The sequence below is a fragment of the Serinus canaria genome, chromosome 15, assembly GCF_022539315.1.
Source record: "Serinus canaria isolate serCan28SL12 chromosome 15, serCan2020, whole genome shotgun sequence".
Classification (NCBI taxonomy): Eukaryota; Metazoa; Chordata; class Aves; order Passeriformes; family Fringillidae; genus Serinus; species Serinus canaria.
Window position 1 is genome coordinate 3878193 of NC_066329.1, and position 25362 is coordinate 3903554.

General features: G+C 40.4%; 1 protein-coding gene across 7 annotated transcripts in view; it reads left to right on the forward strand.

The window, feature by feature from the left end:
• Positions 1-3487: 3487 nt before the first annotated feature.
• The window catches only part of CIT (citron rho-interacting serine/threonine kinase), a 69334-nt gene continuing 47459 nt past the window's right edge, over positions 3488-25362 (forward strand). For 5 of the 7 annotated variants that reach the window (XM_018916492.3, XM_050980530.1, XM_050980533.1 and 2 more), the window contains exons 1-10: positions 3778-3995; positions 4177-4302; positions 5074-5215; positions 6483-6658; positions 7542-7643; positions 7832-7974; positions 8834-8927; positions 10287-10490; positions 11028-11181; positions 18489-18669. In XM_018916492.3, coding sequence (XP_018772037.1) covers positions 4207-4302; positions 5074-5215; positions 6483-6658; positions 7542-7643; positions 7832-7974; positions 8834-8927; positions 10287-10490; positions 11028-11181; positions 18489-18669 — 1292 coding nt within the window. In that variant the 5' untranslated portion in view covers positions 3778-3995; positions 4177-4206. Of the gene's footprint in view, positions 3540-3776; positions 3996-4176; positions 4303-5073; positions 5216-6482; positions 6659-7541; positions 7644-7831; positions 7975-8833; positions 8928-10286; positions 10491-11027; positions 11182-18488; positions 18670-25362 lie in introns of those variants that run through there. The other 2 variants (XM_030231048.2, XM_050980532.1) reach the window with 2 other exon arrangements.

A 25362-nucleotide genomic window follows, 5' to 3' on the forward strand; every position in this document is an offset into this window, starting at 1 on the left:
TCCTCTGTAGTGTGCATGACTATTATATCAGGTTGGATACTTTGTGATAGTTTGGGAAAAGAAAGTGGAACAAAATGTGTCAGGAAAGGAAGGATTATTTAGGTCCCATTAAGCAGTGGGGAGAGCTCCACTTAGCAGGGTTTATGACAGCATTGGAGTCAGCCAAGTTAAACCCTTTATTCTGAAACAGGAAGTGGTAACCCAGGTGTGATCTGGGTTAGGGCTGAAGAAAGAGCTTGGTTTATTAAAACCTCTTTTAAATATTAGTGAGTTAGAGGAAGGGATACAACTGATAAAGGCAAATTCATATTTTGTTTTCATATAGAATTATAGATTGACATATAGATTAGCTATGGTAAAGGCCTTGCTGAAGAGCATGATTTATTTCTGGCATCCACATCCCCTGGGAGCCTTGGCTGCAGACCCGTCTGCATGTGCAGCATCACAATTTGGAAAGAACAGAGCTGGAAAGATTTGCAAGGTAGGACAAAACCCCAGGTTTTTGGTCATACTCAGCTCTTAGCATTGTTTATTGCTTTTTGAGCATATATAAATTCATTAGCACCTTGGGAACAGCCACGAGTGCTCAGTGCTCCACAGATGAAGAGATTTCCAAGTAATGCTGCTGTAAATACAGAAGTTCACAGCCAGATGGTGTTGGGGGGGACTTGGCAGCTCTCTGCCCATTAAAATATGGTGAGGTTAGTTAGGATGAGGATCTGAGCACCAGGCTCTTGGCAAAAACCTGGAGTACCTGCCTGCCTGGTCGTTTACTTCTACATTTACAGGGTATCTTAGACCTGAGGCAAGCCTGAAGGGTGTTACTGTGACAAGCAATCCTGGGAACAGTCACCTTGGAGCACAATGCAGCAGCATGAGGGAGGAGAATTTGGGCCAAGGAAACAAAGGGAAACCCCATCTCTTATAATAAAATAATGTCAAACAGATGGTAACCAATTCAATGCATGGTGAGATGTCAAAACATGTTGAGCACCATATTGGGACCTGCTTAGGGAAAATCACAGTGCTATTTATTCTGTTGCACTTTTGAACAACCTATTAATTTAATAGTAGGAAGAAGTCCTTGCTTTGTACACTTGCAAGTCTGCTGCTGCTCCTTCCAGTTAAGTGAGGTTGTACCCAGGAGCAGCTGTCAAGTTCAAGGAGTGATACATAATTTGGCTGTTACAAAGGACTGGTGCACTGATTCCTCTTGATAAAAATATCAAGGATAGGAAGGAATCATCAGATCTGAAGACTTCAGATCACCAACTTAAACAAAATATATGTGTTCTTCTGAATAGGTATGTATTTTGTTTTTTTACCTGAGACAGGAGAAATGTGTACTGAGGTGTTAGCACTGAAACTGCAGTTTTTCTCTCTCTCCTCTCCTCCCCTCATCTGCCACTTCAGTTGTTTTCTTAGCATTTGATAACAGTTCTAGTGCAACTGCATTTTTATGCTACTATTTCATTTTGCTGCTAGACTTTCCTGTTTACCTAAGTCTGTTACAGAGCAACAAAGAAGGAAAAATCCAGTACGTGATCTTGAATCACATGGCTGCTTCTAGCAAAATATGCATTTAAAGGCCTTCTTAAAGGGAACTAATCTGACTTGAGTCTTCACCTAAATGGTGAGGAAAACTGTACCTGTCCCAAAGGGTTCTAAGAGCCAGCTTCTTTGCTTGCAAACAGTCAAAAAAAAAATCTTTATTTGGAAAAATTATTTATAAATTAATTTACTGTAAATCAGTAAAGTGATGCCATTGCTGAACCTGTTGGGCCCATGGTCCAGCCAAGCAGCTCATCTGGCTGGTTAAGTCTAGGATATTGTGTGGGATACCAGAGCCAGTGTTCATGTTCTGAAGGGAAAGGGGAGCATTCATGTACATGAGATGAGACCCTCAATGAGCCACCTTCTTTCCCAGGGTGTGGATCAGCTGTTCCACAGCACCCTGCAGAGAGGAGGGAAGGAGAATCAGCCACACCTTGTGATTGGAACACAATAGAGAACTGAGCTGCTCAGGAGAACCCAGGTCTTCTGCTGCCCCCATTTTCTAAATCCAAACTGATGTGCAGATATGGTGATATCCCCAGTGGAATTAGAAACAGTGGGGATATTTAACAGTAATTCTGGCAGTTAAAACAGAGGGGATTAATGATATTTGCTAAGGAGATGGGCTGGACAGAGGAGCCTGAAGTTCTCTTATTTGGATGGCAGACTTGTTCAAAATCTAGGGCAGAGCACCTTTAGACATGGTAGGGCTCCAGTACCAGGGGAGGATGTGGCATTTTTCTGAAATGCACTACCATGGCAATTGCCCAGTTCATGCACAGGAAGCTCTTTACTGCATTTCTATTTAAGAGCTGATCTCCCTGGGAAATGCGGATGTGGGTGAGACACAGCCAGTCACGGTGTCCTGAGTGGAGTCCAAAACCAAATTGGCAGTGCAGGTAGTGGACAATAAATTAGATTTTAAAAACTCTTTCAGGCTTTGTAACTTGAAATGAACCCAACTACGTAAGTTTCAGATGAGAAATACACTACAAATATGTCAGCGTTCCAGGGGTGGACTGGGGGAGGTGAAAGGAAGCACAAATCTGTAAAATGATTTGTATGAAGTCAAATGTAATAAATCCATCAGTGCATTACTTGATCAGCAAGATGCCAAACCAGTATTAGCATCATTAAAATGAATGTAAGAGAGCAAACTATCTTATATCACTCACAGCAACACGATTATTTTTAAGGGCCACGTCATGGAGATTTCTGTTACCAGATGAAATTTGCCCAGACACTGTCTAACAAGGGGCTGTGTTTTGCATCCCTGTGATGTCTGCAGGTCACAGCAGTGCTCCCTGCCGATGTCCTCCACGGATATCTCCGCACGGATCCATCGGATCCCTCCTCACACAAGGTCATCCTGCATCCCGCTGCACCTTCTGGTGACGCGTCAGTGACACAGGGTTGCCGAGCTGGAGGTCTTTCACCAGTGCCTCACTTTAATCACTCTGCATCTGAATAAAAGGGCCGTACAGAAAGGGTCATAAAGGTCAGGCAAGCATTTTACAGAAGGAAATTTAAAGCTTCTGAAAACCTTTCCATTTCCCCTCTGGCTGCCCTACCTGGCAGCAGCAGCTGCCAACTATGACGTCTAGGGTAGGACTGAGCCAGCTCCACTCAGAACCACCGGGAATGAGTCATTTTTCCCTTTTAAGATTTGGCACAGGAAGATAAACAAACAAACAAACAAACAAAAGACATGAAATACACGACAGGCGAGAGCACACCCGTGAGGGCAGAGCGACACCAGCGATATCCGAAGGCCCTCGTGTGCGCCCTCCGGAGCTGGCGAAGCCCCGCAGCACCGAGGTCCCCTCAGAGTCCCCTCAGAGTCCGCGGCCGCTCCCGCCCTCACGGGGCCGCCGACACACCCAGGCAGGGCTTCCGGCCCAGCCGGCCCGCGATTGGCTTGCGCCGCCGTACCAGACGTGACGTCATGAGGCCCCGCCCACCGCGCCGTTCAAACGCTGGCGGCGGTAAAAGCGGGGCGCGCGCGGGGATTGAGGGGACCTGGGGGGTTCCGGGAATGGGGCGACCCTGAGGGGGGGGGAAAACGGCTTGGAACAGGGTGGCGCTGAGGGGGGAACGGAGCTTGGGATGGGGCAGCTCTGAGAAGGGCCCGGGGCTTGGGATGGGGCAGCTCTGAGGGGGAGCCGGGGCTTGGGATGGGGCAGCTCTGAGGGGGAGCCGGGGCTTGGGATGGGGCAGCTCTGAGGGGGAGCCGGGGCTTGAGATGGGGCAGCTCTGAGGGGGACTCGGGTCCGCCCGCTGTAACCTCCGGAGTCTGGGGGGCTCCGCGCCCTCCCAGCGAGGTGGTGGGGTCACCGTCCCTGGAGGTGTTTAGGCAAAGGCTGGCCGAGGCGCTGAGTGCCACGGGGAAGGCGGCACCGTGGGGTTCGCTCAGTGGATGGTCTCCGAAGGTCTTCTTCAATGTAATTGCTTCTGTGCTTCTCCCCATTTTGATTGCTGGGGCACTCCAAGCGCGTTTAAACTTATAAATTTTGTACCCGAGGAAAAGTAGATGTCACTTAAATTACATCTCCTCTCATCCATGTTTTTTGCTTAGAGTCAGCTAGTCAAGTGCTTCCTGAATGTCCCTGTTCCCTTTTTCAGGTGCTCGTTTCTATGAGATAAGCTGTAAAGATGTTGAAGTTTAAATGTGGAGCCCGAAATTTGGTCGAGGCTGGACCGATGGAGCCCATCACCAGCCGACTGTCTAGGCTAAATCTGCTCTTTCAGGTGAAGGTGACATCTGGCTTGGGGGCAGCTGATCTCAGTTTTTTCCTTGTCCTGATCCCCAGTATCTCATAATACAGCTTTGCTTTGTTGGGTGCTGAAACCATGCCTGTGTCATTCTTTGGGGTAAAAGAAAGGGGTAACTAGGTGAGGTTCAAAGTGTACCTGCTTTGCACAAAATTCAGTGGATAGTAACTGGTCTTATGTTTTGGGCATCTGCTGATTTTTTAGCCCGATAGATTTTTCCACTTAAAGATGGAATATTGCTTTCTGTGCCCTGTAATCTTCAGGTTTTTCATGAGTGAAGGAGCTGTGGGTTTGTCCCAAGATGACTTTACCTAAGGGGCTGCTTTTTCATCATATGAGGTCCAACAGCTTTTCCTTCCAGAGCTACTGTTGATGCTGATTTCTTCAGTTGTTTGAACCATGAAAAGACCTGCATGATGCAGTGTCAAGGAAAAGGCCAGTCAGATCAGAGTCATCAGGAGGATATAGATTGTTAAAATTTGAATCACAGCTTTCTTGAGACTGGTAGTTTAGTTGCTTGTAACATTAAAGGATTGCTTTGTCTACAAGAAAAATACCTGTAACAGCTATTACAGATAGACATAGTGAGTTGATATATTTACCTCACACTTCTGTATCATTTGCCTAATTTCTGAAGTAGTGATTTTAAAATGGATATATATTATCTGCTCTATACATCTGTTATTGATTTGAGGCTTTTCATTGTTGTCTGAGACTCCATCTGCTGTTGCTGCTTTTTTTTTCCAGGGGAAGCCACTCTTTGTGACTCAACAGCAGATGTCTCCTCTCTCCCGGGAAGGCATCCTTGATTCATTATTTGTTCTTTTTGAAGAATGCAGAAACCCTGCTTTAATGAAAATTAAACATGTTGGCAACTTTGTCAAGAAGTGTAAGTTTGTTTAGACTAATTTTCAGGTGTCACCTTATAAAACAGTTCTTAAGAATCTGGATGTTAGTGTATGCTTTAGTTGCTTTGATTGTAACCCAGGACTTTGAGCATCTGATTTTTTGTTGGCAGACTCAACTCTGCAAAGGGGATCTTGGCAATCTTGGTAAGGATTTGTTCAGGTCCAAGAAGATCAAATGCAAGTGGCTTTTGAAGTGCTGTGACTCAAATGTGCCTCCTTCTTAGTCTGTACTGTATTTATATTTGAGAGGTACTTTCTTGGAAAGTGAGTAGTAGCTACAGCTAAGGTCTGAGTGTGCACCACAGAAGGATGTCAGACATTGAGAGCAGGATAGTGACTATGAGAAAAAAAGATTTGAGAGAGAAACTTGGTAATCCCTGGGTCTTTCAAAATACCCTTTGGATTCCATGTGTTACCCAAGTTCTGCATGCATAACTTGTAAAGAGAATTTCTGTGCTTCAGAAGTACAGGTCCTAAAGGAGTAAATATTTTATTGATAATGTGCCCAGAATCCTTTTGGGGAAGAGCAAAGAAATTTTCCATCAATTTTTCCATTAGGATGTAGCAGAAAGACATTTGATTTCAAGTAACATGTTGTGCCCCCTGTTTTAATTCCACCCAATGGTTTGTAGGTATTATTAGCAGACAGTAATTTCCTGCTAGTTTGAAGAATTTTAGACCAATCTCCTGTGAGTGACTGATAATCACAGTGCATGCTGGCTGGAACTAGTCAGTGGAAAACTTGAGCTGAATATCTGCAGTAAATGCCTCTGGTTGGTTGTTAGACAATAGACTGGTGCCTCCCTCAGGCAGAGGAGCAAACCCTGCCCCTGGACTAGAACTTGCTGGGTAAAGCCTTCATGCTTAGAGAATATACTTTGTATTGATAAAGGATGGCTGGAAAGAAATTAGAAACCAAAGAGGTTCTCAGCCTCTGATGTTATGAATGGGACAGAATTATGGTTGCCATGGGAACTGTCTTAGCATTTCCTGATCCTTTTGTATGTACCATATTTCAGACTTAACTCTGCATTGATACAGTCTTTTTCTAGTTCTGATGCATGCTGTTATTTTTAAGAAGCATATTCTGGAAAGATTTAACATTTCTTGAGAATCTGGAACTGAATGTTGGGATTTTTTTGGTGTCGGTTTGCTGGAGCTTTTTTAATTTTATTCCCCACTTTCGATGTTGTCTCTTTTATAAAATGCCAGTTGCCAAATGTAAAAATAAGTATTTTATTTTTGTAGATGCAGAGGCTATCGCTGAACTAAAGGAACTGCAACCCAGTGTGAAGGACTTTGAAGTAAAGAGTGTGGTTGGCTGTGGTCACTTTGCAGATGTCAAAGTAGTGAGAGAGAAAGTCACTGGTGATGTCTATGCCATGAAGGTGATGAGCAAGGAGTCCTTGCTGGCACAGGAGCACGTATGTATCTTTTTCTGTTATGAGACTAGGAGGATAAATTGCAATTTGTTGAACACTTCCTTTCTGTCACTATTATTAGAACTGAGTTAAAAATATATCTTGAGAAAGTTCATCCTACATTTGAGTGAAGCAATAAGTTTGTGTTGTAGTTTTGCTGTGTTTAAAAGCCACTGTCACAGTCTATGGGTCTGTTGGGTGAGGTGCCATCCTCAGGTACCAAAACATGGCCCTTGGTGTAAAGAGCTTCCCTTCTAATTATAAGAAAAGAAAAACAGATGATGAAAACACTGAATCAGTATTAATCTTGTTGAAGATGGTTTGAATTTTCAGACAATCTATTCATTAAGTTTTTTTAAATTTTATTTTAAAGAGCGAAGTAGAATGTCAGGAGTGGGTGTGAAGGCAAACTGTGGTGACTGGATTTTTATGGAGAGCCTCTCGCTAGCTTGAGAAATGTGTTACTTGGAAACTTAAAAAAGGGATAATGGAGGTTGTTCTCATAGTTTGGTGAGAAACAGAAGTTAATCTTTGCTGACATGAGATGACAAGTGGGACAGAGGTACTCTATGAGAGACCTCAGAATTTATACAATATCTGCATCAGTTGTTCCCAATACATGGTGCACTAAGGTTGCTCCTGATATCCCTCAGCATTGTTTGTAGCTAGGAGAAATGGAGCCCAACTAAAATTACCCTTTCTAGGACCCAGATTGACAAGAAAGCAAAGTATGGTGCTACCCTCACATGGCACTTGCTCAGGAAACAGCATTTAATAATTTCTGTGTAATTTTTTTGTGATGTGTGCCAAGTTTTTCTAAAACTAGGGAATTCTAATGTATTCTCACTCCTTCTCATCATGATGTAACTGAACACTTTTTTGGTAGGTGTCATTTTTTGAGGAAGAACGCAGCATATTAGCTCAGAGCACCAGTCCATGGATTCCACAATTACAGTATGCATTTCAAGACAAGAAAAATCTCTACTTGGTAATGCCTAGTTTTTGATTTTCGCCTCTATTGAACACCATTGTTGTTGGTTTATTAAAGAATAATGTGATGGTTGGAATGTGCTTGTTTTCTGTAAATTTTACTGCACTGTTTGATATATGCCCAGTGTCATACTGGGGAATTGAATGGAATATCTTGTATATCTGTTCCTTTAAAATTATATGTAGGTTATGGAGTATCAGCCTGGAGGGGACTTGCTGTCACTCTTAAACAGATATGAGGACCAGCTGGATGAGAATATGGTGCAGTTTTACCTTGCAGAGTTGGTTTTGGCCATTCACAGTGTCCATCAGATGGGTTATGTCCACCGGTATGTCAAGGTTCCTTTGGGTGCTTCTATATTCTGTCCTCTGTCAGTATTTCACATGCTGTGTCAGAGGACAAAATTAGAAAATTAATCAGACTCCCAACTGTAATTGTAGCTCAGGGCATTAACTTTGATGTGAAGTTCAGACCAATATCAAGAAAGGATTGTTACATATATTTTTCTGGAGGCTCAGTAAAAAGAAGCCTTAATGTTGCACTATAAAAAACTTAAATATTTTCCATGGATTGCTGCTTTTGGCACCAAATACTATGGGGAATTAATGTAATTGTTAAAAATGGTTGTGTGCTGATTGGTGAACAGGGCAGTATAGGATGTTGGAGTAGTTGAATATCACAGAGTTTTCTCTCAGGGCTTGGAGACTGTTACTGTGTGCATTTTCCAATCATACTGGTATTTAAAAAAACTATTCCATTCTGAGGGTGTGGAAATGTTAGGAAGTATATTATATTCCAAGAGCTTGTAGTGGCTGCACTTAGAGCATGGGCTGTGGCTTTCTAGTGCAAGGTCACTGGCTGAATTTGGAAGATGTACAGAATAAGTTGTGAGGGAGTTTAGGAAGAAAACTACAAAATACTGGACTGTGAGTCAGTTACGATGTGGTCAAGGTGCAAAATCACCTTCCCTTTTCATCTGCTGTCAATAATTATTAACCTTCCATGAAATAAGGAGAGCTGTAATACTTCCATATTTGCTTGGAAACTGAGCAATTTTTGGAAAAAGACTCCCCCTTGAAAGGCTTTATGCATGTGGTTGAGTATAGTTGAATAGGATATCCTGTTATCTGGTTGTGCCAGTAGGGAATGATCTGGAAAAGTTCTGATTGCTTTCTTCTGGCCTACAGGGATATCAAACCAGAGAATGTTCTTATTGACAGAACAGGACACATTAAACTGGTGGACTTTGGGTCAGCTGCCAAAATGACAGTAAACAAAACGGTAATGATGTGGATTTAAACTTTGTCTGGGGCTTGTTTGCATAGTCCAGTTGAAAAAGGAAAACTAACTTGGTATCTGTTCTTTGATTACACCTTGCTCTTCTCTCTTCTGCCTTTCTTGTCCACTATGGAATCTATTCATAGCTGTGTTTTTCCATTTGTGAATGGCTTTTCAAGCATGAACTCAAGTATCTTTTGCAGCCCTCAGCAGACACATATTTCCTTATTAAAATATTAATACACAAGAAAGGTAAAGGTAAGTCTGCTTTCTCATGATGCTGCACTGATACAAAATCATACTCCTACAGGTTCTTAGAGCTGTTCAATGCTGTGTTTAAAAGGGACATGGATTTATAGTTGGAATGAAAATCATGCCTTTGTAGCTAAGTTCACATAACTTTGAACATTGGGGAGCTCTCAATCAAAATGAGTTGCATTTAAATATTCTGGGCTTCACTCACCACAAAGTACTGCATCAAATCTAAATCAGTGCAGTGTTTTAAAAGTTGCTTGTAAGTTTTGGTAACTGCACACAGCTTCCAGTGAAAATTTTTAAAATTTAAATGTGTCTAAGTGAGAACATGAAGTTCTGTACCATATTTCTGTCTTGTTTTACAGTTTTTATTTTTCCATAACATTTTCTTTGTAATGTGATTCTTAATATCCTGTTTTTCCCTACTCTTACATTTTCAGTGCTTCTCTGCATTGCGTTTTCCTTTGAAATTTTTTCTCCACACTATCTCTTCAGTCACTCATAGGTTTTTTTTGTTAGCCTGCCTGCTGTTTTGTTTCATTCTTTAAGCCACTCAGTACAAAAATGATTGTAGCATTGGCTCCTGAATTACCTTTTCTAAGCAGTCCAGAAATTCAGATATTAGTACTTTGCTGATCATGAACACTAGGTGAAAAGGATGACAGGGAATGTAATGAGGGCAGGAAATAATTCTGTCTGAATTTGACCATTTTTGAAATTTCAGCTATGATGTCCCTGTTAATACCAGTTGAAGCAGAGTATGTTTGCTGTTTAAAACAAACATCAGTTTAGTATTTCTGTGCTTTTTGGGATGCTACTTTTCTACTTTAGCAGTTTGTACTTTGTAGTAGCAATTAGCTCTGATAATTTGACTCTTTTATATCAAACAAATCCCTTTGTTTATCAGCAGTTTCCTTAACCTGGTGCTTATTTGCTAAACAGCTTTGGTTAAAATTACTTTCTCAAAATTCACATGGAGGCCTGAAAATTATGTCTTTTTAAAAAAATAAAAAAAGACTGGGGGGGAAAATAAAACCTTTATTTTATTAGCAAGATGCCATTGAACAGAGAGTGTTGTAATTTCACTTGGTTTATCTTTGCTCCCAGGTAAATGCCAGGCTCCCTGTGGGCACACCTGACTACATGGCACCAGAGATGCTGACAGGGTTGGGAGGGGATGGCAAAGCCTCCTATGGCCCTGAGTGTGACTGGTGGTCCCTTGGAGTCATTGCCTATGAAATGATCTATGGAAGGTCTCCCTTCACTGAAGGCACTTCTGCAAAAACTTTCAATAACATCATGAACTTCCAGGTAGAGAGATCTTCCTCCCTGTTCTCAAGTAAAAAGGCTGCAACTAAAGGCTGTTTTTCTCAGCTTTACATAAAAGTTTGTGGATGTCTCTTACTTTGTCATGTTCATAAAATATTTGGAATCCATGCACTGTGTTGTATTTATACAGGTATTATAGGTATCAAGTTATTTTTTGTGACAGGTGTCATCATCCCCAATTCAAAAAATGCTATGACCCACCCTTTGGAAGTTTGTGAGAATTTTCTGGGGAAATGTCTTGTTTTACTCTTCCATTTGTGTGTGCCATTGGCCATTGTTCAGCATAAGATGCTGACCTGGGACACCATTAGCCTGGGTGGGAATGGTTGTTCCTGTGTTCTTATCTTTACTGCAGTCAATGCATATAAAAGCCTACTTGGATAAAATGCACCATGCTTTTATTTGTGTGCTATAAATATTCATCCTTTGTACCTGACATATCTCAGAATAATGAAACTTAATCTTCCTGTTCTGAGCCTGTTTTCCTACTGAGCAGAAATCCATTTCTTTCTAATGCAGAGATTTCTGAAGTTCCCAGAGGATGTAAAAGTTAGCAGTGACTTTCTTGACCTGATCCAGAGCCTGCTCTGTGGGCAGAAGGAAAGGCTGGGTTATGAGGACCTTTGCTGCCATCCATTTTTTTCTAAAATTGACTGGAACAATATCCGTAATTGTAAGTAGAATAAAATTGTATTTATTAACAATTTCTGGGGTTTTTTTTGGTGCTTAGAAAATTTGCACAAGGAGTATTAAGGTGTGTTTGATCTGAATTATTCCTAATGAAACGGGACTGGTTCCTGGAGCAGGTGTTTTTAACAAAACAGCTCATTTTGGTTTTTGCAAAGGCTATGTTATCATCTCAGGTAAAAATTGTAAGGTAGGAGGATGTTTAATAAAACTCCATATGAATTTCTGATGCAATTGCCATATTACTGCAGGCACTAGACTGGAAAATCAAAATGGTCCTTTCCATGTCAGTCTTCAGATTAAAAGGCATCAGTATGCTTTTTCAGGCCTTTCCCACTTCAATTTGCTAAATTTTGGCTTCATCTTTTCTTGTTGTTGTTGTATCTTCAGATTTCTCTTTTGTTGCTTGTGGACCACCTTACTTAAGGTTGGTTTATTTTTTGTCCTTCCAGTAGGTGATGAAATGTCTGTGGCCATAGGGGCCATTGGAGCTTTCTGTCAAAGTCAATGGGGATAATGTATTACTGGTTTTTTTTTTTTTTGGTCAAAAATCTGTTCATTCAACCAGGGATAGAATAAAACCAGTGAACCAGATAATTCTCTATGCAGAAAACTGTTTATAATACTATGCAAGCAATGGAATTTGGTGTTTGGAAGTACTGAGGCACCAGCTCCATGGCAAAAGCAAATACTTCACAGTCCATCAGTGATCTCTGTATGGGGATCTGATTGTGTTGGAGAGTATTTTAAATTATTTGGACTGTAAGATTATCTGGGCAAACAACATGTCTGCCTTATGTTTTTTGTCAAATATGCTGTAAGGGAATGATTCTGCTCCATTTTCCATGATAAATTGCTAAGCCAGTGCTTCTACTTTTGATGACTATCTCAGCACTTCAGCTGTCAGCTCCACAGACTGTTTGCTCACTTTTCTGTCGATTCATTAATTTTGAACTTGTGGAGCTGCTGTTCTGTTAAATTGCATTGTTTCTGCCCTTTGAGAGCCATTGAGCCTCGAGCCCTTTTCATCACTTTAGCATACATTTCCCAGTGCTCTCTGCCTTCTCTCCCTAGAGCCCTGCCTAAGCCACCAGTTACTGTTCCTGAATTTTGTGTTGCATTTATATCATGTTACCTTAGATATAAAGAGGAGAATGACATGTGAGCATATGTTCTGGTGTTTCCTTGGCAATTGCCTGTCTAGTATTCACACAGCTGCAGGAGTTAATGGAGCATTTTGCCAATTCATGTGACAGCAGTGATGCTGATGGACAAGCCACTAGGCAGCCCTGGTGTGGTTATAATGTAGGAATAATCATTTGGGATTTAAAAAATCCCATTTCTGTCTGCAGCTGGCCAGCAGATTGCATCATTCCCTGTAATATCCACACCTACCTACTGTGAGGTTTCATGCAGTTTTGACCCCTCATTTTGTTGTTATGCCTCATACTTGATAAACCCCCGCTGTAACTAGCACAAAACACAGCAGTCTCTGTGCTTCAAGCAGTAGATTCAATGTATCACCTATTGCTTTGCTCTCAGTAGTGGTTCTCCCTGTGCTGATTTTTCTGAGCAATCTTGCTGTCATTCTGTTCAAAACCTGGGTGAGGTTTGACCTGGGCTATCTAAAAGCTAAAGGCTTCTTTCTAATCTTGACCTCTGCTGATAGTGGTGTTTAGCTGGAGAAATGGCAGCTTGAGAAGATGGGTGATGGAAGAGGTCATAGGATTTAGATTTACATTAAAGAATCTCACTACCCCAAGTTAATCTGGTCAAAGACTTTAAGGTTATGGAGTGTTGGGCCTGGGTGATCCTAAAACCAACTGAAGTGACTCTGATCCACAATTGTTGACAAATTCTGTGTCAGTATAGCCAGACTTTCCTGTAGTCTACAAGGGCAGTGATGTAATTTCTATTTCAGGCTGAATAAGGTAGGGAAAAAAATTGGTACCTTTGCCTTGCAGGTATTTAATTATCATGCTGAGAGCTCCAGGATAGCCATTCTTAATACACCGATTTTGGTTAAGAATGTGTCATTAAGGGGCTTTTCAGTGTTACACTTTGTTGTTATGGCAACCTATGAAACACTTGACTTTTTAGTAAACCTCTTTCCAAAAGATCATTGCCTCTAAAAAAAGCTCCCAACTTCCCTGGGTCCAAGTAATGTGTCTGTAGAAGCAGCTCTTAAGTTACAGAAACAGAATCAAACAATTAAACCTAAAGTCAGGTTTATTTGATTTTGTCCCAACAGGTGATTTTTCTTCTTTGTTGAAGTATTGTACTGAAACACACTTATATATTCTGCTCTCTGTTGCTCTCTTTTTTCTGCTATTTAATGACTTCTAAAGGTTATTAAAAAAACCCCACCTGCCAACAGATACTACCACACTTCCTCCCCAAAAATAAAATAAACCAAAACTTTCAAAAGTTTGTGTTCACTTACTGAAGAATTTTCTGAAAGTATTTTGGAAATTATTTACCTGAAATAAGCATATTTCCATCTGTGTTTCAGCTAAATGATCAGGTATTTCACTGGAAAGTTGATAACAGAACCATTTGAGTATCTAAGAAGTATCTAAAATCAGAGGTGGGGAATGACATACTTGAGTTATCAGCAACAAGGCTGCATTCTGGATAATTTCAAGATTTTGTTGGTATTTGATATCCATAAACTGCATCAGCTTTTTAATTTGGAATCAAAAATCTGCTTGCTGAAGTCTAGCTGGGAGATGGTCAGAAAACTTTCATTTGAAGATGCATAAAGAGCCTTTCATTTTAAGAATTGCTTTGTAATTATAATCCAAGAGGTCTTGAAAATGGAATGGCATATTTGGACTTGCACATGGAAACAACAGAAATGAAAAGACAAGAGTTAATGTTTTGTGCAAACAGAAGAACTTGAGAAAGTATTAAAGACTGATTTTTAAACTGTTTACTGCTATTAAAGAGGCAGAACCCAAATCTCATTATTCTTAAGTCCAAGACACTTCTCCTTATGAACACCATGTTGTCATTCAGGATGTTAACAGTTACACATTGAAGTGTTTCATTTAAATTCTTGTGTTCAGAAAAATGTGTTGACTTGTTTCTTGAAGTGGAGATCACTTGCACTGCCGGTTGGAAATCACTTTTATTAATAGAAAAGTATGTGTTGGATCATTGTCTTGACAAAACACTAAAGGTGTTAAGATAATATTGTAATGATAGGTTAGAACTAGCACAGTGCCTTTTTTATAAGTGGTCTTAGCAAAAATTTCCTTTAGTTTCATCACTGGGATTGTCTATTTTTCTTTCATAACACTTTCTCAAATAGTTCTGTTAGAGCCTGAGGAAGAGGAATGCCTAACCTATTGAAAAAGGCTGTGAGGATGCTTTTCCTCAGAAAGCATTTATAGATCACCTTGTAGATCAAGAAGAGACACATTTTTATCCTTAAGAAACATTCTGTATTGCCTTTAAGTTTCCTATTTCAGTTGAGTCTTTCACTGTCCCAGGGGAAATGCAGTCTCTCTTTTCTGAATTTGCATGAAAATATTTTGAAAGGATGGAAAGACCTGGTTAAGGCAATGTTCTTTGTACCAGTCATAAATACACACACTGAGGCAGAGTTAAAAAAAAAAAAAAAAAGGCTTTTTTCCATAATAGACACTATCAAATCTTAATTATAAACTGATTAAAGTACTGGAGTATGTGTGGTGGTTTGAGGTTTTTCCTTTTTTCCTTTTTCCTTTTTTCCTTCTTTTTTTTTTTTTTCCTTAAACTTAGCAACCTACAACACCCCCTTTTCCTCTGAAAGTCATTCTTTGGAACAGATGGAAGAGGGTTACATCCTTCCACAAGTGGGGATGTATCTAGGCAAGGAATTGGCTTTTTTAAAACATGCAGTTCTCCACAAGATACTTTAAATGGTAAACAGAACATGTACATTCCTTGTAACGTGTTGGGGACAAAAGGAGCTCTTTGTACCCAGCCAGTTTGTGTGAGTAGAAGCACTGGGTTTACTGTCTTTTGAGTAATACTTTTGGGTGAGCCTGAGAAAAGTGCAAATTTGTCACCTTGTCAGATGTGATGGCACGGTGCTCACATTTATTTCTCAGAGGCTTATCTTGACCTCTGCTGAAGGATCCTTCCCTTTAAAGAAGCAACTGATAAGCACATCATTGTATTTGCATTTACCACTCTTCATCTTGCTCTGAAAATGCCATTTTTGTGTGACAGCGTTCTGATTTTAAGCAAAAATAATAACTTAACTAGAGATTATGCCAGGGTGTGACCCACACTTGAGAACAAAATTGCTTGTCTGTTTTAGCTTGGTTTTACAAGACTACTCAGTTTATTCTGTGGGTGTTTTGGACATCAGATAAAGGACTCTTAGTCTGAAGAATAAAAATCTATGAGGAAGCTACCAAATAATTAGCAACATCAGACAGAGTGGAGCTAGCTTTTTTTTTTTAAGTTATTCCCTCTTACCCTTAAGTGATATTTTTCTCCAACAGCTGAAACTCCTTCAGAAGTTCTGCTTCTCATTTTCAGCCACTGTTGACAAGTTCAGAACTACTTGACATCTAGAGGTGTTTTTGTGGAATGACTGTTCCAAGTGTTCTCTTTAGTTGCTACTACTTCTTGATACAAATACTGTATCTGCAGAGTTGCAGAGATTTTGGACTGTTAGTCATGGATTTTAGTGAATGCAAAATAGAGGGCAAAGGATTTTTTCATTATTTTTTAATCTAGTATTCACAATTTCTCTTCTTTGTTCTCATATTTTATTAAACATCAGAGGAAGCTGTAGTGTAAAACCTTGTGCTCTCTAAACTATTTTCTCACCAGCCCCAAAGGTTTGCTCTGTCTTACATTCAGTTTTATCTTTGTGTATCCATTGTTCCCCCACTGAGTGCTTTTTCATCTTTTTATGTGCATGCATAGTTAAATGATATTTTCTTTTATGCATGTGGTTTGAGTAGCAATTCTTATTGTTGGTAAGAGGAACAACTTTCTTTTTAATTACAAGGCCTTGAAGATGACTCTTAAGATCTTCTTTGCTAATTTCTGTTGGGAAGTAAGTCTTTAGATGTCTCTTTCAGAGATGAAGTTATATCTGTCAGGCTCTGGGGAGTCCAGAACAGGGTGCTTGTACCCTAATAAAAAGGCAGCTAAGTTGGTTTCTGCTACCTCTTTAAAAACATTCTAAACTTTTGCAAATGAAGTGAAGAGTTTTCTGTTTTCTCTATTATTTTACCTCATAGACAGTATCTGCCTTCAAAAATAGTGTTAAAAATCCCACAGCAATCCCTCTCTGTGAGAGAAAGCACAGAGTTCTTTCAGCAAAGGTCCTGAAATGAAAAAATACTAATCCTGAAGTGATCCTCCTCTGCTGTGAATTAACTACAACATTGGGCTTGTATTTGCATTTCAGATAAGCTTACAAATTGTTTTCTGTTACTTCTCTGTTTTTAATAATTAAGAACATATGTAAGAGTAGCTGGACATTATCCTGACATTAAGTAATTTTTTTAAAAGGAAATACATATTCCAATCAACAGTCTCTATTTCAAAATTATGTTTGTGTTGCATAAGTATCAGCATTATGTTATATTTTTTATTATAATCAATTAAATAGAAGAAATTAATAGATCTGTGATCGTGACATACATTTTAAATGTTCTGGAGCTGGTAAGTTCCAGTAGGCTGAAACTACTTACTACAGAACCTATTTAATTAGTGTATTTTCCCCATTTATCTCATTCTAATGCACTTGGAACTACAGTACACGAGCAGCATCTGCTTCATGGAATTTCTTCTCACTTCCCTGCTTGGGAGCAGAGTCAGGATGGCTCTTCAGGGAGCTGCTACCAAAGCCTGTGCGTGGAGTTAGAGACAGATTTTTTTTTTTTTTTTTTTAATTTTTTTTGTCTATTAATGCTGGTCTGGTGGGTAGTTCCAGCGAGGGAATGGAGAGTTAAAGGCGGGCAGTGGAAGGCTTTGGCAGCCTAGAGGGAGCCAGAGCCTCCAGCCGTGACTCGCTGTGCCCCTGCCACTCACGGGCAGCAGCGTCTGTCACGCCGCAGGCAGGTAGGGTTAACGCCGGCATGCGGGGACTCGGGAGCAGGGAGCCTGCACTGCAGGGGTTGGAATGTTTGTTCCCAGTCCTTCAATCCTCATCAGCCCTTCAGCTACAGGAGATCCATACTGGATCCATGGTAACGGTTTTAGCACACTCCACTTCCATCAGCTGGTGACAATGGGCTGTTCTAGCTGCTGGCTGAGGAGCTGTCTCCCCTCTGCTGATCTCAGAGTTGCAGTGAGTGGGGACCCGAGTGATGAAATTAAATAAATAAATGTTAGGAAATGTGATTTAATGAGGTAGGGATTGCACAGCAGGGCTTCTGCATTCATTCCTTTCCCACACGTAGCCAAGCCAGCAGGTAGCTCGGGTGCTGCACAGCACCGAGAAGAACTTGTCCTTTTGTTCCTAGGTTAATTAAACTGAAGCAAGCACGAGAAAATCATCTGAAATTAAACAACTGCTTAGCAAGTTAAGTGGTACCAATTTAGAAATTATAGTAAGAAATACATTGTAATTCCTGCTATTTATACCTCTCTTCAGAGCTGATTGTATCAGAGCCAGACTGCAGTGGTGTCCCGGCAAGAGTTCCAGATCTTAAGCAAGCTCTTTTAGAGAAATAAAATCAATCTTCTTTTCCTAAAGACCACTGAGCTTTTAGTAGCTATAGTTTATTAGAACCTTCCAGGAGAAAGACCAGTTTGCTGTTGATTAGAAACCCATGCTGGGAAGATTCTTGTTAGTGTTAAAGGTTAAGATATATCCCTTAGCTGACTAGCATAGGATCAGGCTTCTTTCTCAGGTAGTGTCACTAATTGGACAGGTTGGAGACATTTTCCTTTTCAAGATGAATCAGAATTGACAGACTTCTGGCTATATTACAGTAATGATTTTCTTAGCCTGGTGCTTTGATTTTATTATTTATGTGTTAAAAACCCCAACATCTTCACCTGAAAATAGCCCAATTGCCAGAATCTCCAATGCCCAAGCTAAATCCCAGTTTGATCAGTGTGGGAGATGCTGTGCCTGCAGAGTGGTAGCCATGTTGGCAGCTCAGGGGTTAATCTCTTGTTGCTGTAATACGCTTTGAGAGCAGCAGCTCAGTCTGCTTGTGTTAGCAAGATTAAAAGCAGGAGCTGCAGTGCCATTGCAAGCACTGAATGAGTGGGACTGTTGCAGAGTGAACTGTAGCTGAATTTTATCTTTTCTTCTTGCTTTTTTTCCACCAGCTCCTCCCCCCTTCGTTCCTACTCTCAAGTCTGATGATGACACCTCAAATTTTGATGAACCAGAGAAGAATTCGCGGGTTTTATCCTCTACGCGCCAGTTGAACCCAGCAGGATTCTCGGGGGAAGATTTGCCATTTGTGGGGTTTTCATTCATCAAGGCTTTGGGGATACTCAGATCAGAGTAAGTAGAAATTATTGCTCAGGTGGATAGGACTGCTGGAAAAAGGGGTAGGTTTGTTGCAGAGAGGATGGTGTGTGTGAGAGGAAAAGCTGTTTTAACTGACCTGTACTCTGCTGTAAGGAAGCTGCCAGATTCAGGCTTTAGCTGTTGCTGGTGTGTCTTGTGCATGTCCTACTGTTCTCTGAATATTTCTGGGATAAGGGGGAGGAAATGGGATGGAAAGATTCATTATAAACCAGTTATTATTAAAATTGTAGTTCAAATAGTTTGAATTAGTTGTTGCTGTTAAGCAGGGAGCAGTAGGTGATTGCATTTCTGATACTGCAGATCCCTGCAAGGAGGAGAATACTGAGGAGTTGAGAGATGGAAAAAGGGGATGGTGTTATTTTATTGGGTCACAGAGTGGGCACCAAGTGCTGGGAATGTGTAAGGCTGAATCAGTGATCCATAGAAAAGGAGCTCCACTAACCTGGGAATGTGCAGTGGTGGGTCAGTGAGCAAGGGAAGGAGCTGCATGGCAGTTGGCTCTGTGCTCCTGGGTCAAGTTAAATAGGAGGACTGGACATTGCTGTGGTGTGTGTTCAGAGACTGGAGATTCAGATCAAATATGCAGTGGCCATGTGTGTGGAGGGATGTAAAGACCTCAGAGAAATGGTTTTCAATGGAAAGAAAACATGATTTCCAAGAGAATGGAGTCAGAGAAAAAGAAGAATATAAGTAGTGTGATATAAACCATTTGATGTGGTGGGTGGTTGGTTTTTGATGACAGAGCTATTGAAAAAGTATTAGTGCAGTGTGTTAAGTTGGGAAGTCCTTAGCTCAGGACCAGGAGGCCTCTGAGGAACGCAGTGGCTTTGGCTGGGTTAGTGACTCAATGCTCTGTGTTTTCATGTCAATCCTCATTCCCTGCTGCTGGTTTGCTCCCTTCTGGGACTTCATCGTCAATCTGTCTTAACTGAGTTTCATTTCATGTCATAGTGGTGATAGTTGCTCTGCAGTAGGCTTGTCACTGAATTTGGTGATACTGTTGACATCTTTGATCTTGCTCACGCCGTGAATCAAGGTTATATGATGGTTATGCCAGAAATAAAAAGGGAATCTTTGCCTTCCCCTCCTCAGCAGAGTTTCTTTTATGGCAAAAGAGGAAGGAAGGGAGAGGATATAAAACCCCAGAAAGTGTTCTTTTGGTGAAATGAACTAATATTGTCAGCAGGATGGAATGTTAGATCTGTAGATACCTGGGGTTAAAAATCTGTCTTAATTTAGGAGTGAGATAACTTAGGCTGTTCTCTTGTTTGCCTGGAGGACTGCAATCCGTGTACCAGGTCTATGTGGCCATTCAGGTGACAGTCAGAAAAGCCTCAACAGTGACCATATATTGGTGGTAAAAACATGTATGTAATTGGGCCCAGGACTGGAACTGAAGAGGAACATGGGGTGAAGTCTCAGAACAGTGGTGTAACTGGGCTGGAGGCTGAGAGAGCTGTAGCAGATGGACTGAGGTGCTTTCTCTGTGGAGCTGGTACCAAAAATGCGTATGGAAGTTACATTTGAATTTTGGGAATAGGTACAGCAAATGAGTATAGAGATTAATGTCCTCTGCAGAAATTTTGACAAATAAAATTTGTTTGGTGTGGCCTGTTTTATCTTAAACTGGAGCAGAAAGTCATATTTAATTTTCTCCTAAATAACAATGGTTTCTTTTTCTTGAGTGAGATCTCGATAAATGCACTTATTTTTAGCAGTAAATACTTGCCTTTTGTTCTAAGAAGGTGATTTAAGTATGGCAAAGCCCTTATGGAGACTTGAAAATACCTGTATTTAAATAATGCAGTGATTTGTTTATCCTCAATACCACTGCAAATGGGTCACAAAATAACTTCTTACTTATAAAATATTGTCTGATGTGTGTTTTACTTGAGGAAATAGAGTACTGTTTGTCTGCAAAGCCTTGAAAATCAAATTCTTAGATGAAGAACAATAAAGAGTGGAGAGGGTTTATCTGCTGTGAATCTTGGGATGCCTTCTCTGGGAGGTCCTAAGTCATGAAGTTTATCAGTCCAGAATTTTTTGAAAAAAAAAACCTTTTCCTGTGAAAGTCTATCCTTGTGGTTGCTAAGTGATGCAGATCTATTTTCCTGTCTGCAGCACGAACCCTCTAGTGCTGCTCACTGTAAGGCCAGGCAACTGCAGAGTGCCGGTGACGAGGTCCTTGAAACTTTCAGCACTTGGAATCTGGGGGCTGGCAAACTCTGAAGGTCAGGGTTATGTTCTTGCCCTTGTCCACTGGACAGTAAGAAGCTGGGTATTTGGGTATTTCAAATACCTCAGAGGAAAGGCAGCTAAAAAAAGGACAGAAGACATATAACAGAAGTTCTCTTTTCCACTCTCCCAATGACTTTGGGCTAGAAGGGTTTTCCTTCTTTAAGCCACTTAGACCTGTTGCCAGAAATTACATGGCTGGTGTGTAGTTTAGAAGGGTCCATTGGATTACAGCACTCTGTCTGCTGCCCCATACCATGAGATTTGAGAAGAATTTGTGTCCCTCTAACAAATGTGACATTCATCAAAAATGCAAAAGACACAGCAATTATGTGTCATAGGAAGCAATCAGGAGAAATCAAGGGCATTGTTTAAGTTGTGGGCTCCTGTACTAGCAAAGTGTTTCAGTTAAATCTGCTCTTAGGAGGGCTGGGCTGAGGCTGCAGAGAAGGACCAGCTAACTCTTTCTCTCATCATGGCCTCTGAATTCTGGATGTGGGGGAGAAAATCCTGTCTGGCTGAAAATCTGGCTGCTGGTTTGGCTGCAAGCGTGTGACTGTGACAAGATAAGAGGCAACCAAGAGTTTAATTCCATTAAAAGCTAGCCCCACCTTACTTCCTGTCCCCAACCATGGCTGATCTCCAGTGCTTAAAACAAGTGACAGAAACCCTGCTGCCAAAAATATGCATCAAGTGGTGGAAGAAAATTGGTCTTGTCTTTTGCAGGTAACTAGCAGAAAATATAAGATAAATATGTTATAAATCCAGGGCTAACCAAATATACCAAACTGCCTAATAAAAATAAATACCTAATAAAATTAGTGCCTAATAAAAAAAACCCCAAATAAAATATATCAAAATACCTAATAAAAAATAAGTGCCTAATTAAAAATAGTTTTATTATGCAAAATTTTGCCTGCCTGTGTTTTCTCTCTAAGCTCCTAAGAAATGGTGTTTCTCAACATTTCTGGGGTTTTGTTTTCTGAGTTTTTTTGGGTTTTTTGGTTGAGGTTTTTTAAATTTAAAAATTTGGTATGGATTCGTGACTGTCATTATAAAATACTGAGTTAAAATGGGCCATTCCTCCAAAAAGAAGGATTTCTACTGATTTCTTCCAACAGTTTGTTGGGTTCTGGTAAACTCTTTCACCAAAGATAGATGAAAGAGGAAGCACAGGATGAGCATACCAAAAATATGCTTTGCTTCAGCAAGCTCTATTCACAGATTGATGGTATCACTGTTTGTTTTTGGTTGGTTTTTTTTAGGCCTGAGCAAGCATTTACGAGGGGGTGGAAGGTACAGATGAGTATAATGCTAAAAAGAATAGAGCATGAGGGATGGGGGATGAGATTATCAGCATGTTGTGTGGGGGCCAGGATTAGGACAGATGGTGCCAATCCTTGTGAGAAGGAAGCACAGGTGAGTTGGGGGTTTAGGACAGTGGCACAAAAGGACACAGGAAGTTACAAGGTGTGATGGGATGCACAAGGTACAAGTTGGATACCAAGACTCATCTTGGAGCTTTTCCCATGCCAATGCTTTTTTCTTCTTCATCTCAGCCACGTTAGGACTGGAGGAGCTTTTACACAAGCAGCCCCATTTCTGCTCATTCTGCTGGTTGAGGCTGCTGCTGATCTGGCTGTGAAATCACTAGTCAGCTCTAAGTTAACTTGGCTTTTAGTCATGCAGGCACTGCTTCTCTGGAAAGTAAATTGGCACAGCCAGTGCTAGGAGAGCTTGGTACTCTAGACTTGGATTTGGGTTTTTTTTTAATTTTTATTGCAATTTTTTTGTTGATGGAGCTGGTTACCTGTTGTTAATCATTTTTTTTCACACTTGAGAGGAAACAGCAGAAACTGCTCTGTTGTGCTAAGAGAATTGATCCAGATGTAGCAGTTAATTAAATGAAATACTCTGAGATGGTCCCAGCCTGAATGATAGCTTTGCATCCTGGCTTTTGATGTTGGATTGTATGTGTTTAATTTCTGCAATGATGCTGACAGAGGAAGAATCTAAGTGCCCCAGAAATGTGGGTATTTTCCACCTTGTCATGCTCTGTTCAGAGCTTCTATCACCATGACAAGGCTTATTAGATTATCCAGTATTCCATTTCTCTTGATTTCCTCTGTCTGCCCCTTTCTGATACTTTGAAGGTTGTATGGATGTTCAGGAAGTTGTTCTAATACAATTTGTACACAGGAAAGAATTACTGGGGAGAGCATGTCTCCTAAAAACTGTGTGTCCAGTGCTAACAGAGATCAGCTTCCCTTGGGGATAAGATGTACTGTTTCCATGGCAGGAAAATCACTGTGTCACCAGCACATATATTTTTAAGGAATTTCTTCCTCACTTTGGACAAGGATGGGGAAGAAAGATTTTAGTTGTGTCTGCAGCCTTCTCTCCTCTTACAAAGCCAACAGCAGCCCTGAGGAGCAGCTCCCTCTGCAGTCACCTCATGAAATCCAAGCTTGGGCAGTCTCCTGTGCCCTGTCCTATCCCATCCCACCTGGCTGAACCTTTTGCAGAGCTCTACATTTCCTTTCCTGAATCTCTCCTGTTCCTGCCTGCCTTGCAGTGCCTGGGGATGCTTTCAGCTGGCTCACCATGAGAAGTTTTTGAAATGCAAAATGGTGCCTGTAATATTAGGCTCTGATTCTTTTAATAGCAAATAAAATAAACAAGCAAAAATGACAAATAAAGTTAGCTTCTTTGGGGAGGTGGAATGGAAGACACAAATAAAACCAGCTCTGTGAGAACTGACTAGAGTTTTCTTAGGTAGTGCCTCAGATCTGAAAAAAATGGAAGTAAAAAAGTGATAGTTAAGGTTGAAACTATATTTAAAAGAAAAAGATTGCTTTAGCCAATACAGTTCAGACCTGTAAAACGAAATTTTTATTAAAAGAAGATTTTCAGATTTGTCTCAGTACATATTTGCAGCTATTTACATATATTTGATTAACATTTGAAAGCGGATTCCTTAGTGTCTTTTTTAGTTAATGTGAGCTTTAATTTGTATTTTTAGACTGCTTTTCTCAACTATTCATTTTTAGCCTTGTTTGTACACCCAGCTGTTATGGGATTTAATATGCATCTTTCTCAGATGGTTGCTTTTTCTCTGTAGGAGTATAGACACGCTTTATAAATTGATTTTTAAATATGGTAATTTGACGGATCAGATTGATTGGACCAGGGCTAAAGGAATGCTGTATAAAAGCATTAATTTAAAACTTTTTTTAAATAAGTCCTGATCATATCTTTATCATTGACATGAAGGATTCTTTCTTCTAAGTTTTTCCATATCAGGTTTCTGAAGAGATTTATTAATACCTGACCTTTCAAGGCAGCATTGGTGGATTTTGCTGTGTTTGTTTGCTGATATTAAAACAGTCTTTCCTAATCACTGCTCGAGGTGGTGGTGCTGAAGGTCTGTTTGATCCAGAAATGTTGCTGCATTTTTGTAAAAATCCATGTATATCTTTCTGTGCCTCTGCTGCATATCCAGTTGGATTAAGGAGTTGATTTTTCTCAGAAAATGGTGGTGATGGAATGAAACTTTCCTTGGTGTTGAGAGGAGCCTGTGCTGCTGTGTGTGGGTGTCTGGCTCTATGCAGAGAGCTGCTCAAAGCTCCTTTCTCTCCGTGGGGATAACTGGCTGCACACCAAACTGTGGCCAGGAGAAGCAGAAAGCAACGTGTGGGCAGCTTGTGTGATCTTTTATTAGCACCTTCATTGTACTGCTGCTTTATCATCTATCAGTTAACTCTGCTTCCATCATTAACTGCTCGAGTCTCTAGTCTGAATCATTTTATGCAAGGGAGACTGTGATTTTAAAAATTGTGTTTTGATGTGTGTACTTAATTTTTTGGTTGCAGATTGCATATTTAAGACTTTGCAAAGCACTAAAAATATGCTCCTAAACATCAGGTGGCTTCCTATCCTTTTCTAAAATAAATTTAAACTAACAGGAATGGTAAACTACTTAAATGCTGAGTCCCAATTAGACAGAAAGCTTAAGAACAAGTAAATATTTTCCCTGGCTTCTGGAGTCAAATTGTTTTGAACAGTACAGTTGTGTCTCAGGAAAAAAAATTACTTGTAAGTGGAAATCTGAAGTTCTGCAGTGTGACTAATCATATTGATATTGATTGGGTTTGTAGGGATCATATGAATTGGGTTAGGGAAGTTTCAATTTTGATTCACAGAATGTACCTAAGGATATTAAATTCTTCTTCCTGTGGTGCAAATTATGACATGTTGAAGTTTGTAGGGCTTTTATACTTTGAGGATAATTTAAAAACCTGTTTAAAAATAAAGTACCAAATAAAAAGCATTTCTCTGAAAATTTGTTATCTTTCCAAATGGTTATGTTGACTTTATGCTCTGTTTTCCTTGCACCTATAAATCCCTACAGATCTTGCAAAACTGAGGCTG